Genomic DNA, 14,784 nt, shown 5'->3' with positions numbered 1-14,784 from the left:
TATCTAAAGGGCTGTCACATTGTAGAAGGATCAACTTTATTCTCATTTGCACAAGGAAAGACTAGAAGCAATGGGATGAAACTGAATGGGAGGAGACACAGATTAGATATTAGAAAAAACTTTTTGACAGTTAGAGTGATCAATGAGTGGAACATGCTGCCATGAGAAGTGGTGAGTTCTCCTTCAATGGAAGTCTTCAAACAGAGGCTGGACAGACATCTGACTGGGATGATTTAGCGAATCCTGCTTTGAGCAGGGGGTCGGACCAGATGGCCCAGGAGGTCCCTTCCAACTCTACGATTCTATGATTCTATGATTCTATGATTATGATTGGAATTTGTTGAAGCGTTCCAGAGTTATTGTCACATAAAGTGACACTGGTCATATTTTTTAAATGTGGCTCCGTCACTAAGGGGTTAAACAATACAAGTCACGACTGGTACAGGATGAGAGAGGACCCTGCCTGCGAGGGCTCACAATGTACAAGGGATGGGTGAGGATACAGTAGGCGAGGGTAGAGCTGGTCATGCGGCGATTTGGTGAATCAGTGTTTCCTGCAGGTTGTAGGCTTGTCGGAAGAGGTGGGTCTATCGCTATATTTGACACTTAGAAAAACTTCCTTAATTATAGACATTTAAAAAGAAATATATCAAGGTTGGCCGGCGACTTTTTCCAAGCTTTTAATTTTGTCCCTCTGTGTATTTAAGTTTGACATCTCTAAACTAGAGTATATCATCATTACCCAATGTAGTATTAACAATCCAAATGTGATTTTAAGCTACTTTTTTTTATAATATATAGAGCTGAGACAAATTTACTCGCACATTCTTATTTTATGGTCTGTGTTTAATTTACAAATCCTCTAAAACTAAGGGTAGATCTTGGAATTTTCTACTTTCCCCAATTTTGTTGCTATAAATCTGATCATCAAATATGGTCTAACCGTCTAAAAAAAAAATCTGTTCTCCTGCTGCTTTTATAAGTTTGATCCAATATATATAATTAGATATAAAAAAGTAATGCAAAAAAGTAGAAGAAGAGCAGAGTATATAAGGTCTAAAAGATTATGTAATTTCTTCTGCTCCATTTCACAACTTCTTTCCTCTTCCATGTGCTAATGTCCCTCTGCCTATTGTGACACTCACTTGCTGTATGTAATCAGCAGCTATACATAGCATACGGAAAGCTCCTTACAGCAGAGAAACCTCTTACCAGTCACTTTCCACAAATGGTACAAGCAAAGGGTCTTAATGAAAATCCCTTAGTGGTATTTAATGGTAACTCTGTCAGCTGGACCCTCTGTCACATTTCCTGTGGTGAGAGGAAAGGGAGCCACAAGAGCGCAGAGAGGAGAAGTCATTGGTCCTGTGACCCCTTTCCCTGCGGGTGGCGTATAGCTAACTCTCCGAAGCAGCCATGTGTGACATGGGAGGCCTCGATAATCTGATCGCTAACACAGCCTACTTGCAGGCTAGAAAAACTAGCGAGGGAGATATGAAAGAAATGCAAAAGAGGCGAAAAAGTTTGTCGCTACCTTCAAAAGACACTAGTCGCAATGAAATAAAAGACTCTATACACCTGGACTATCAAAGTATCTGTGTAGACCAACCAATTGGCCGGAAACTATTCAAAGACTACCTTGCCTCAGTGCCTGAGTATCTGGAGGCGCAAACTTTTCAGGATGAAATTACTGACTGGGAACTGGAGGAAGACTCGGCCAAGGATCAATTATTACAGAACATGATTAGCAAAAGGTTCAAAGATGGCGCTGAGGGTAAATTGCCTTTCATGAAAGATGATCTTTGTAAAAAAGTCCAGCAGGCACAGGCCAGTGAGCAGCCATCATTGATTCAGCTTGCCAAGGAGGAGGTAAATAATTTCCTGAAGGAGGCACCATTCAAGGACTACCAGAACAGCGTCTTCTATGATCGATTCCTCCAGTGGAAAGCCTTTGAGAGGCAACCGATCACTCACAAATACTTTTATGAATTTAGAGTTCTGGGAAAAGGTGGCTTTGGAGAGGTATGAGAAATTTAAAGAAGTATTGCACTTTCAAGCACCATTGTATTAGAAATACTATATCTGGCCATAAATGCAGAAATAATCCAGTTCATGGGACTGATGGAAATCAACATGTCTCATTTCTTATGGGTTAGAAAGTCTTTTTTTGTGTAGTGCTCTAACTTCCTCAGATTAAACATTCAGCTCTGTCTGTGATTTTGGGAGCAAAGGTTGTATGGACGAGCGCTGTTGGTTTGCTCTTTCCTCATCCCTACAGTCTGTCTCTGTGAGATGCCAGAAGATGTTTAAAGGTGCTCCTACCTTTAAATACAAGTATGAATGTCATATCCCTTATCAAGGTTGTGGTCCAGGTAGTTTTGGGGCTTTGTAAGTGCTCCTGTGTATTGCAGAGATAAAATTGGACCAGAAAAAAAATCAGCATGAGGTTTGTAAGTTCCATCTTTGCATGGGTTTCCTATGGGAGGTAAAGTAGATAAAAAATTAAATATATTGGGAGCGCTAGTACTATAGGAGGGATATCCGCTGCAAGACAAAACAACACACCACTGAGTCGTTGATTAAAATACAAATGATGTAGAAAATGTCTGCGCTGAATAAACCACACAAATCCAAAAACAAGGATTATAGAAAGGCACAATATGACAATAAATTGCAGATAGATATGGGGGTCTCAAATGATCAATGTATACAATGCAAAATAAAATGCAAAATAAAATATATTCACCAGACTTATATGTTCTGAGAAAATCACGATCCCCAAAAATCACACTGATTAGAACTATAAGGCAACAGCATGTGAAAATAGTGAAAAAAAATTTTTTTTTTAAAAGAAAAGATCAATTATATATGTATATAATGGACTCATAAATATTGGAGACACTTCAAGGGGATATCTGTGTATAGCTTGGATACATTCAAAAAGGCATTCGAGGCCTCATAGAGGGGCCCAGAGTGTAGCGATTGTATGGGAGCTAGTAAAGTCAGAGCTCCGTCGCTACAATAGTAATCAAATGCTCTGTTATGCACATGCAGTGTCTAAAAACAAAATAAAAGTAATTTAGTCCAGCGATAACTACTGAGAGAACTGCCCCGGCTGGTGACAGTCTCTGATTACTCACTGTGCGCTGCTCCCTCGATGCGCCGGCGTTCTTCACAGCACGGTGTGGTTTATTCAGCGCAGACATTTTCTACATCATTTGTAAAGTAGAGAAAAGACTATCTCATGAATGGGAACCTCCTGAGTCTCCCCGGACAGATGATATACGGATCAGGCAGGGTAAACTTTCAGGGAATAAGCCGCCATCATGGGTGTCTATCAATAACTTACTCCTCTCTCTTTATTAAAAACGAATGCTCTGCCGTGCTGAGTGTGCATGTGTATGGTCGTGGAGAATGTGCATTTGGCCATAATTATTGAAGGGATATGGGCACTTTTACTTACCTCATTGGCAACCGGGACTGATGTGAGTACAGTCTTTAAAGGACACCAGTAATTATTGATGCATAATACAGAAAATAGCAAAAAAAAAATATTTAAAAGAAAGCTTCAAATAAATGATAAATATGCCTATAATTCTATAAGAGCATTACCTCTAACTGTCTAACTGGTTATTTCCTGATAATGCAAGGCATGGAACAGAACAGCAGAGGTGGTTCTGCTTCCACCATGCTCTGTTGATAACACTTCAGTATAATAGAAATCAAGCACTATAGTCTGATGAATCCCCGGGTGAAGCACTGACCTAGGACTCAATCAATATCTGGTCAATATGAGCTGTTGGGACTAATGGAATTGTGACTGCTTGATAACCATGCTTTGAAAAATGAGAGTGAAAAAGTCTAGAATATAGTAAACGATAATAATCATAATCAGGTCTCACCCCACAAGTAAGTCCTATATTCTCCTGTGTAACCTGGACTTCGACACGCAAACCTAATCAAAGCAGGAACAATGACGGCCACAAGTTGTGGAGGAAGCCATAGTAAATACGTTGCACCAATGTATTACAGTAGCTTTAATATACTGAAAAGATGTAGAAATTGAGTTATTTATTTTTGCTGGATGACAATGGTTGTGTGTATGCCTATTAAGACTTTGATGTCTAGTTGATATGTGACTGGCTCCAGCTATTCGTTCCCAAGGATAACGGGATAAATCTTCCTCAGTTAATGATCCACTTCAATCTGTCTCAGCAGGAGATGATTGTACGGTTCCTTCGAAATACGAGCCTATATAGTCTCATATATTAAGCTTAGTCATTTATATTGGGAGCCATATTTCTTTTCTATTATGCTTTTATAGGGCCATGATATTCAGCAGAACCATAACCATGGCATTCCTTTTCCCAGTCTAATTTCAGTCCTACACCAGGATCAGTTTCTCTGCCAAATCTAGTAGTCTAGTTTTGAATTGTGGTAGGACAATGGACACAATAGTAGAACCTAAGAACATATAAACCCCATGAAGGTATGTAACAGTGCAAACCAGTGAAAGACCTAATTGCCAACATTGCTTTTCATCTTTATTATAGTATTTTGTAGTAAGAAGCCGTAAGGTTTTAGGCTTCTGTGATTTATTTGATCATTAGTATAATGACAGCTTTATTCAGGAGGAAACCTCTAGTAATAATGACTCTGTTTGGGCTTATGGTCCTGCTGTAAAACTATCTGATGGGTAAGTGTTACGGCCCAAGGTGAATGATTTCTCCTTGGAATTACTCTACAATACATCAATGCAATTAGGAGAGACTGGAAACCTGACATCCCCTCTACCCTTAGTAATTCCCTGTAATCCTCTGCATACCGTGAAGACTTCCTACTGTGAAAAGAAGCATTTCTTCTTGTAATCACCAGGGTGAAGAGGTGACCATGTCCAAATTCAGCCACAGTTATAGATGGGTGCCTGACCAAAACAAAATTTGGGGACAGAAATAAAATTGTGAGGTCACTCTTACATTGGTTGTAGACACAAAGGTGTAAGAGTAATAAGTGGACTGGGCTAATACGAGAAGCATTTTCCGAAATCACTACATCTTTATTTAATAGACCCTTACTTTTGTGGCCAATAAAAGCTATTTGACGGTTATCTCCGCTCTTTGGCAATGACTGGAAACAGGTTTTTGGTTGGTAGAGTCAAATGCAGGTACGTTAGGACCATGGGCATAACCACAATAGATGCAGGGGTTACAATTGCACCTGGGCCCAAGAGCCTAAGGGGGCCTATAAGGTTCCTTTTGGTCTATATGAAAACACCAAGACTATTAAAGATGCAATAATTAGGGAGCCCATTGGAGCTTTTGCATTGTGGCCCATGAGCTTCAGGTTAAGACACTGGTTAGGACCATGAGAAACCTTCACCAACACTTCATTTATGAATGAAAATTGAATGTTCTTAGTAAAATGTGTACATGTGTTAAGCCCCCCACACATTAGACTAAGGTCGGCCCCTTCTGCCAATATTGATGAGTTTGGCCGACAGTGTAATGTGTATGAGGCTTTGGACTATTGATTGTCGGGAAGTAAAGGTTTGAGATGTTCAATTTTGGACTACTGATCCTTTTCTCCCCAAAATAAGCAGCTGCCAAACATTTTTGGTAGCAACTCTCTCATAGAGAATACAATGGAGCAAGCGCTCCTGTATATGGGGTAGACAGCTGGAGGACCAACCAAACCGTTGTATGGCCGACAACCATCTAATGTATATGGCGGGCTTTCAAGTTGCTGAGATGCTTCCATGATAAATGTATATGATGGAACTGGTAGAACATGTATGTTTATCTCCACAAATAGAGGTGAATAGAAATCTCTGGCTTATCTTCTGGCAAAACAAGGGATTGTACATACTGAAATGCATCATACTCATCCTAAATACATATTCCTGGGCCAGTTTTAATTGAAATGTAATTATATTAATCTGATGTTATCACTTGTGATTTGTTTCCAAAGTTTTGAACACAGAACATGCATCAGGAACTGCAATTGAAGAATCTCAATGATGGGACATTTGCAGGAATAGTAATAGTAACATTTTTGGCCCATGAGCTTCATGTTATGGCATGAAAATGATGTTTTGATCCTATGATTTTTGGCACCCTACTATTACTGTTTGGCCCTATTTATCAAAACTAACATTAAATCTGTCATTGTTGCCCTGAACAACCAATTGCAGTGTAGCTCCCATTTCTTAAGTTGCGGTGGCATAATGAAAGCTTCACTGTGATTGGTTGCTATGGGCGACAAAGAAAATTTTAGTTGAAGACAGTTTTAATAAATTTGCCCCTAAGTTGGCTTTCAACCTGAGAAGTATTCAATACTTAGATTTAACTTATAGATCGGGAGTGCAATCAAAATCTGACACTGCACACAGCGTGAAAAAAAAAACATATCCTGAAACATTATCCACAATGGATGTTAAAATATATTGATCCGAACATAAAAAGTACTGATCCTCCCAAATAATACTGTTTTGTATAGTACTCTTTTTTGTTAGTCCATATAGTATTCAACTTGTTACAGCAGAGGTTTATTTTCCACAGTTAGTCTTAACACTTTTCCTGGGGACAGGAAGTTGCACTCATAGACAGCCATTTTGAATTTTATGCAACTGCGTGTTACCCATTTACCTACCATCTAAACACTAACTGGCCACATTTCCACTCCTGTTTCACTATATATCGAGGATATGCTACTCATATGGTCACTTTAGCTTGGCTTTTGTGACAGCTTAGTGCTGAGATTGTCAAATTATTGAGAACCATGGGGTAAGATTTACAGGTTCATGTACTTCTCTACAGTAGTAAGCCTCACAGAAGTCACATAAGAAGTCATTTAGGGGTAAATAACACAAATCTCTGACAAAGTAAAAAAAGTGTATATATATATGTGTATATATATATATATATATATATATATATATATATATAGCTGCAATTATTCTAACACATTGTTATTGGCTGCAGGTATGTGCCATCCAAGTAAAGAACACAGGACAGATGTATGCATGTAAGAAACTGGACAAGAAGCGTCTTAAGAAAAAAAATGGAGAGAAGATGGCTTTGTTGGAAAAAGAGATCTTAGAAAAAGTTCACAGTCCCTTCATTGTCTCTCTGGCCTATGCTTATGAAACTAAAAGCCACCTGTGCCTAGTGATGACTATCATGAATGGAGGAGACCTCAAGTTTCACATCTATAACATTGGAGAAAAAGGGCTGGAGATGAAAAGAGTGATATTTTACTCCGCTCAGATCTGCTGTGGGCTTTTGCACCTTCATTCTCTTCAGATCATCTACAGGGACATGAAGCCAGAAAACGTTCTTCTGGACGACAATGGCAATTGCCGGCTGTCTGATTTGGGACTTGCGGTCAAAGTAAAGGAAGGAAAAGCCATCACAAACAGGGTGAGTAGCACATTGTTAAAAGACTACTGACATCCCATGGCAAGGGAGAAGAGGTGACTGAGCTATTTTACCTTGTATTATAAGAGCAAGTCTTAATTCCTTGGGATTTGGCCTCCGCTAAGGACCTTATGTGGCTATTTAATTTTAAAGGCAGATGGTAAGCAGATTTTGCCAATTAACTATTTGAGAGCTACTTAGCTACCAGTTTACATAATATATGATGTGCTAAGGTCTACCCGGTGGTAGTACTTTGAGCTTCACATGCTTTTGTGCCATGTGACACGCCTGAGATACAAGATCATTGGTATATCGGTGATGGCGGGGAATGGTAGCCTTGTCAGTCTCCATAATTGGCTTCCTTAATCAGCTTCCAGGAGAAGTTTGGCCTCCGATGGCCTAGCTGTTGATACTTGCGTAAGTTTATCAGTGTGATTCTATAGGGAGATAATAGTGTGACACAGGTACTGTATGTATCCACCATGTCAAAAGAAATTGTGTCAGGATTACAAATCACTCCTTTTGTTTAGGAAGCCAAGGGTAATGTTTCTCTGTGCAAGAGAGTGGCATGTCAAGCCTGACATGCCATGGTGAGGAGAATTTTAAGCCTTGCAATGCTACTCTAGGAAATTAAATATGCAAATTGTCTCTTCAGAGAGGAAGAGGACTAGAACTCTAGTGCCACCTTTTGGAAGTAGCAATCCTAAAAGTTAATATTGACCCTTTAACGAACCTTGTCACATGACTTAGGATAAAACCAGAACCTCAATTTGCAGACACAGTGTTTCGGGGAAATGCCCCATGTCAGTGCAATCTGTGAGATCTGGTTTGGTTTGGTGAGAGGCGTCTGACCGTGATCCAAGGGGTAACATTTCTCCTTGGATCTCCTTTCCCCTTCTGACATGCAAAGGTGAGGAGGCTTGACATGTCACTCTCCCGGTCAGACGCCTCTCACACAGTCAAACCAGATCTCACACCTTGCACTGAAAAGGAGCAGTACCCTGAAACACAGTGTCTGCAAATTGAGATTCTGTTGATAATTTGTGTACGGACTATCTTTCTTTGAAAGAACATTCACGGAAATATTGTTTGTCAAGTGCCGGTGTCATTGGACATGTACTGTCAGTTTTAATAACTCTAATGGCCAATATGGATGGAAATCTGATGATCATAAAAATGGTTGCCTGCTGGATGATTGTTTTGGTTCCATCAACCTACTTCTATCTAGTAGTAGGTGGCAGACAGGTCAGGGATGCAGATCCTGCTAAAAAGGGCCAAGATTAACTTAAAGCTAATGGAGCATATGTAAAACCAAAAGCCAGCATCATAAAATAGCAATAAAACAATAATAACTACAACTTCATGCTGAAGTAGGGGTGAAACATTGGTATGTTCTTCTCATGCTCCAAAAAGATAAAGATAAGCTAATTGGCTTCCTATGAATTTGGAAATAATATGTATATGTCAGAGAGAGGTTAGATTAGATATTTAAAAAATACAATTTGATTATTCATGTATGAGATAACAAATTTTAGCAGAAATTAGTATTTTTTGGAGCGTGACATACGGCTCTGGCATGCTAAGGTAAGGAGGCTTATTCGCCGTACAATGCTCTTGTGGGAAATGTAATATGGAAAGTGTCTCTTCAAAGAAGAAGAGGACTTGAACTCTATAGCGCCACCTGTTGGAAGCAGCGATCCTACAAGTCACTATCGATCCTTTATTGAGTCTTGCAATATGACTTAGGATAAATGACTTGTGAGCAGTCGAGTCGTTGCACTGCTGCAATTTCTAGTGTTATATAGGAAAGAGAGCAGTCTATCAAGATCAATGGAAACATGGTTAGATGTATTTTCTTGTCTAAAACTTCACATAGGCCCTGATTCATCAAAACCGGTGATTTTCTCTCTGATCTTGATGAGGGAGTGTAGTGGAGTTAGATGCACCTGATTCATGAAGTAGTTCCCTCCACTTCACTCAGTGCGCCACACGAGAAATCTCACTCCAGTCAGGTTCTGGAGTGAGATTTCTGGCGTAGGGATCACTACAGCTCGTCATCAACTAGACGAGTTGTGGCAGCACCCCCATCCTGCCCCAGCTCCACCCATTTCAGGGGAGAGGGGAGAAACTGTGGTTAAAACGCCAAATGTAGCAAATCGTTGGCGCAACTCTGAGTTATGCCAAAATGCCAAAGCTTTTACAACCCTTTTTGGGCGTAAAAACTTTGCAGAACCGAGGAGGTCATAGTCTAAATGTGGCTGTGTCATCAAATTTCACAATATAAGCTGTATACACTATGAAATAGGTCTCTTAGAACTGATGAGGCTGATGTACTTACTTTAAAAATTTATGTCAGAATAATTTTATAATAGTGATAATGATGATACTGAGTATAGGCAAAGAGCGAGCAGCTCATAAGACCAATTTCAGTCTTTGACGCCGAGACAGCTGAAGCTTGTTCTGAGCAGTGTGAGATCTCAGCAGCTGCAGGGAGGAGGGACACTGAGGAGATGTCAATCAGGCTAGATGGGTGGAGATTTGGATCTGCTTTAAATCAGGTTATGTGTACACAGAGAATCCCCCTCCAAAAACCACCACCAAAGCTACAAAAAAAGGAAGAAAGGGTTCAAAACATACTGTTTGTTGTATCTGGTCATCCCGTATTTCATTATCAAGATTGTTAATAAACTGCATGTGTCCACAAATATAACAGATCTTTGTCTAGCTTCATTTCAGTTTTAAATATCAGTTTTTACAGAGTATTTCCACTGAAATGTGTTTTACAATACATTCTAGAAGATATTTCCATGAATCCTTCAGAGGATGCTTGTGCTTTGTCATTATTTATCAGCTTGCTAGTCATAACTGAAGTCCATTAGGCCTCAGCTTATACCTATCATCAATCATCTCATCTGTTTGGCTTCCAACATTACCCTCATTTCAGAACAGGCAGATATCGCTATAAATTGTGTATGGCAAGGATTTATTTGCTAGTAACCTGTCATGACCCCATACACTATTAACCTGCACATATAGGATTTATCTGCTGGTTAATAACATCACAATGCTGTCCTTCCGCCGTACTGAAAGTGCCACCATCAGGAGGAAATTATATTTTTCCCCATTGGAGCTGCCGGCTTTCAGTCAAACAGGCGCAGGCGATGCGGCTGCAGTCACTGCTCACAGCATTGTGAATGGCGGCTGTAAGCACATCCCAGCACTTTGATTGACAGGTTGCTCTGCACAGATGCGCTGTAGAATGAGCTGTCAGTCAAAGTGCTGGGGTGTGCTTACTTACTGTGTACTGAGTGATGACTGATGAGTACTGTATGACTGAAAGCCGGCAGCATCCAGGAGGAATAAAGTTAATTTTCTCCCTATGGCTGCACTTTCAGTAAGTCAGAAAAACAGCATTGGAACACTAATAACTTGCAGATAAACCCTAAATCTGCTGGTTAATAGCATTTGGGTCCCTTTAAATCAAATTTCCTTTTTTTACCAGTGAATTGGATAAATTAATAATCTGACAATCTGGAGGATTTTGTCAATTATGAGAAGGAAAATAACTGAATGTCGGACCCCAGACTCTTTAAGGAATTTTAGACCCAAACCATTTGAATGTAAACCATGTCATCACCTGTTGGAGGTTGTCCCTCTTATTAAAAAAAAACACTAGGCGGCCAAAGGCAGGTGATTTTATTGGGACCTCAATGAGGGGTGCTCTGGAGGTTTCTGGGATCCTATTCTGCATGCTGGGATCTCACAATTCGGAATTCAGACTTGATATTGCATGAAAGTTTTGATATGAGTTTTGCTAGAAAGTTGGGAACTTTTGGGTGGCACTAGATACACTTCTGGGAAATATTTCTAATTAATGTTATTTAAGGGGGACCTGTCATGTAAAATAACGCTATTAGCTTGCAGATATGGGGTTAATCTGCTGTTAATAGCATTCTGACACCATGCAGAGCCCACACTGAGAGCCCCCCTGCCAGAAGGAAATTAACATTATACCCTTGGCAGCCTCACTCTTTCAGTCATAAGGGTGATGCCAACGCGGGTTCAGTAAGTGCTCAGAGCTGGTTGTCAGTCAGCACCAGGGGTGCGGGTACAGTCGCTGCTCACTATGCACAGACTGAAACCGCGCAGGCGCCACCCCCATAACTGAAAGAAAGAGGCTGCTGTGGCGCCCTTGAGGCTCAGTCGCCACAGAGGTACTGCATCTTCTCCTAAGGTGTAGTGCCCCACTGCCTAGGTAAGTTGGGAACTCCTTTCCGCACTCCAACATCTGCATCCCACACATAGGATAGTTCAGTAGGTCCGCCTAGCAGCTTCAGGCTGGGGGTAGCAGAGCACCCTTCGTGGAACCCTGCTTCGTAACACGAGATGTGCTGGGAGGTGGGTGGAGTTAGTATAAAAGAGAGGGAAAGTTGAGAATTACAGGTCAGTCTGACGGGAGGTCAGGCGAGAGGAGTTCAGTTCTGAAGTTAGTTTTGAGTTCAGTTTGAGTTCGGTTTAGAAAGAGTGCTGCAGCTGCCCCAGTGATCTGAGCCAGCTGGCACGGGAAAGAGAAGAGAAGGAGAAAGACGTAGACCTGCAACCTAAGCTTCCATAAGAGAGAGAAGGAACAGCACGGAACGAAGGAGTAGGAGAACAGAGAGGAGTTGTGGGTTGGAAGAGGAACCCTGCCTATATGTTCTCAGCGCAAGGCCGGGGCCCGGTCCCCGAGGTTGTAAGGACACTTATGGTTCTGCAGCAGACACAGGTGGAGTAGTTGGCTGTAAATGCACTACTCCCATCAAAGACTTGGGATACAACAGCAACTGAATAGAGAGCTAGGACTTCTGAGAAGGGAGTCCCCGATAGAGGCTACAGCTGTCTGTCATACAAGTAAGGTTCTAGGAACATCTGACAGGAGGAATTCCAGTGAACTACGGTACTGCAGTTCTTCACACTAAAAGGCGCAATAGAGGAGTCGTTCAGGAAAGGCACATGTTGGCGGAGTGTTGGAGAGGAGAACCCTCACTTGCCTGGGAGGTTGATTGAGTCTCTACCCCGGATGACACGGCACGGAGGCAGGCACAAGTGGGTACCACGAACTGTGAGTAAAGCTTTGAAACTGCAAGCCCTGGTGTCCTCCATTCATTCGCCGTTAACACCTTCAGCACCGCTACATCTGGGTACCAGCATCTATACCATTCTGCGCCTCTCCTCATACATTGCACCTACACTGCCCTGGGACTACAGCTCCACCTGTGGGGAGCTACACCATCTTTGCTGCACCACACCATCAGTCCCAGTGGATCTGCACGCAGCGTTGGCTCAACATCTTACTTGCCAAATACCACGGGTGGCGTCACGAACCATCTAAATAGACTATTACACTATTAACATCACCGCCATTGATATTGGGCACCCAGGGCCACGGACCGGGGCACTGCTGCTGTGACACATTCCCCCCTGACACTGGCTCGGTACCGGGTACCCCGCTGCCCTGGGTGTGAGGGCGACCCACTGCCGTGGGGTATAAAATTAATTTGCTCTTGGCAGCGGGGCTGTCAGTGCTGACGCCGCTCAGTGTCAGAACGTTACTAACCTGCAGATTAACCCCATATCAGCAGTGCAGATTAATAATGTTATTTTACATGACAGGATACTTTTAAATATCATTAATTGTAAAAACTGATCAGTAGTGTTTCTAATGCCTCCCAAAAGTACGCAACTTTCTAGCAAAATTCATGTCTGAACTTGAAAGTTGTGAGATCCCAGCATGTAGAGGATCCCAGAACCGTCCGCAGACTCTTTTATGGAGATTCCTGCATGTAGAGGATCCCAAAACCATCCACAGTCCCCTCACTGAGATCCCAGCATGTAGAGGATGCGAGAACCATCCTCAGCCCCCGTCACTGAGATCCCAGCATGTAGAGGATCCCAGAAACATCCGCAACCCCCCTCACTGAGATCCCAGCATGTAGAGGATCCCAGAAACATCCGCAACCCCCCCACTGAGATTCCAGCATGTAGAAGATCCTAGACATGTCCACAGGCCCTGAATGAGATCCCAGCATGTAGAGGATCCCAGAAACATCCGCAGCTCCCCCCACTGAAATGCCAGCATGTACTGGATCCCAGAAACATCAGCAGCCCCTCTCACTGAGATCCCAGCATGTAGAGGATCCCAGAAACATCCGCAACCCCCCTCACTCAGATCCCAGCATGTAGAGGATCCCAGAAACATCCGCAACCCCCCACTGAGATTCCAGCATGTAGAAGATCCTAGAAATGTCCACAGCCCCTGAATGAGATCCCAGCATGTAGAGGATCCCAGAAACATCTGATGCCCTCTTTATGGAGATCCCAGCATGCAGAGGATCCCAGAACCATCCACAGCCCCTCACACTGAGATCCCAGCATGCAAAAGATCCCAGAAATGTCTGCAGCCCCTCTCACTGCGATCCCATCATGTAGAGGAACCCAGAACCATCCGAAGCCCCTTTCACTGAGATCCCAGCATGTAGAGGATCCCAGAAACATCTGTAACCCCCCTCAATGAGATTCGAGCATGTAGAGGATCCCAGGAACATCCGCAGCCCCCCCCCCACTGAAATGCCAGCATTTAGTGGATCCCAGAAACATCAGCAGCCCCTCTCACTGAGATCCCAGCATGTAGAGGATCCCGAAACCATCACAGCCGCCCTCACTGAGATCCCAGCATGTAGAGGATCCCAGAAACATCTGTAACCCCCCTCAATGAGATTTGAGCATGTAGAGGATCCCAAAACTTTCCGCAGCTCCCCTCACTCAGATCCCAGCATGTAATGGATCCCAGAAGTGTCTTCTATCCTTCTCACTGAGATCCCAGCATGCAGTGGGTCACAGAACCGTCCGCAGCCTCTCTCACTGAGATCCCAGCATGCAGAGCAAGATCCCACAACCTCTCCGCAGCCCCTCACTGGCAAAGCACAAGTTCTCTTTTATTATCATGAGTTCTTGTGCTTTTAACTAAAGCAGTACTGCCACATTTTGTCCTCAGCAGCTACAGCTCTGCATGCTGGAAGCTCACAACTCAGAAATTTGAATCCAACTTTTTTTGAGAAAATCATGCACCGCATCCTTTAGGTTGGAATTAGTGGCACTCCTGGACATTTTTTCTAATTAATGGTATTTAGTAAAATCATCAGTCTGCGCTACCCACTGTTTTTCTTAAATAAAATGGGCAGCCTCGAGCAGGTGATAATTGCTCATTAAGTATATAAGGTACTTTATAGGGAACCAGTCATGTTGAAAATGGTACATGATATGCCAACAGGATGTTATAGAGCATGAGGCGCTGATCAGGTTGAGAGACATTTTTATGGGAAAACTTTCA

General features: G+C 42.3%; 1 protein-coding gene across 1 annotated transcript in view; it reads left to right on the top strand.

The window, feature by feature from the left end:
- Positions 1-1,416: 1,416 nt before the first annotated feature.
- Positions 1,417-14,784, top strand: part of GRK7 (G protein-coupled receptor kinase 7) — a 51,181-nt gene continuing 37,813 nt past the window's right edge. Inside the window, exons 1-2 of the mRNA XM_073576600.1 lie at positions 1,417-2,022; positions 6,981-7,418. Of these exons, the coding sequence (XP_073432701.1) occupies positions 1,417-2,022; positions 6,981-7,418 (1,044 nt within the window). The remainder of the gene's footprint in view (positions 2,023-6,980; positions 7,419-14,784) is intronic.

Source organism: Dendrobates tinctorius, unplaced genomic scaffold (assembly GCF_039654945.1).
Source record: "Dendrobates tinctorius isolate UK_male_01 unplaced genomic scaffold, ASM3965494v1 ptg000049l, whole genome shotgun sequence".
Classification (NCBI taxonomy): Eukaryota; Metazoa; Chordata; class Amphibia; order Anura; family Dendrobatidae; genus Dendrobates; species Dendrobates tinctorius.
The sequence above is the reverse complement of the archived record's forward strand: the minus strand, read 5'-3'. Positions and strand labels throughout refer to the sequence as shown.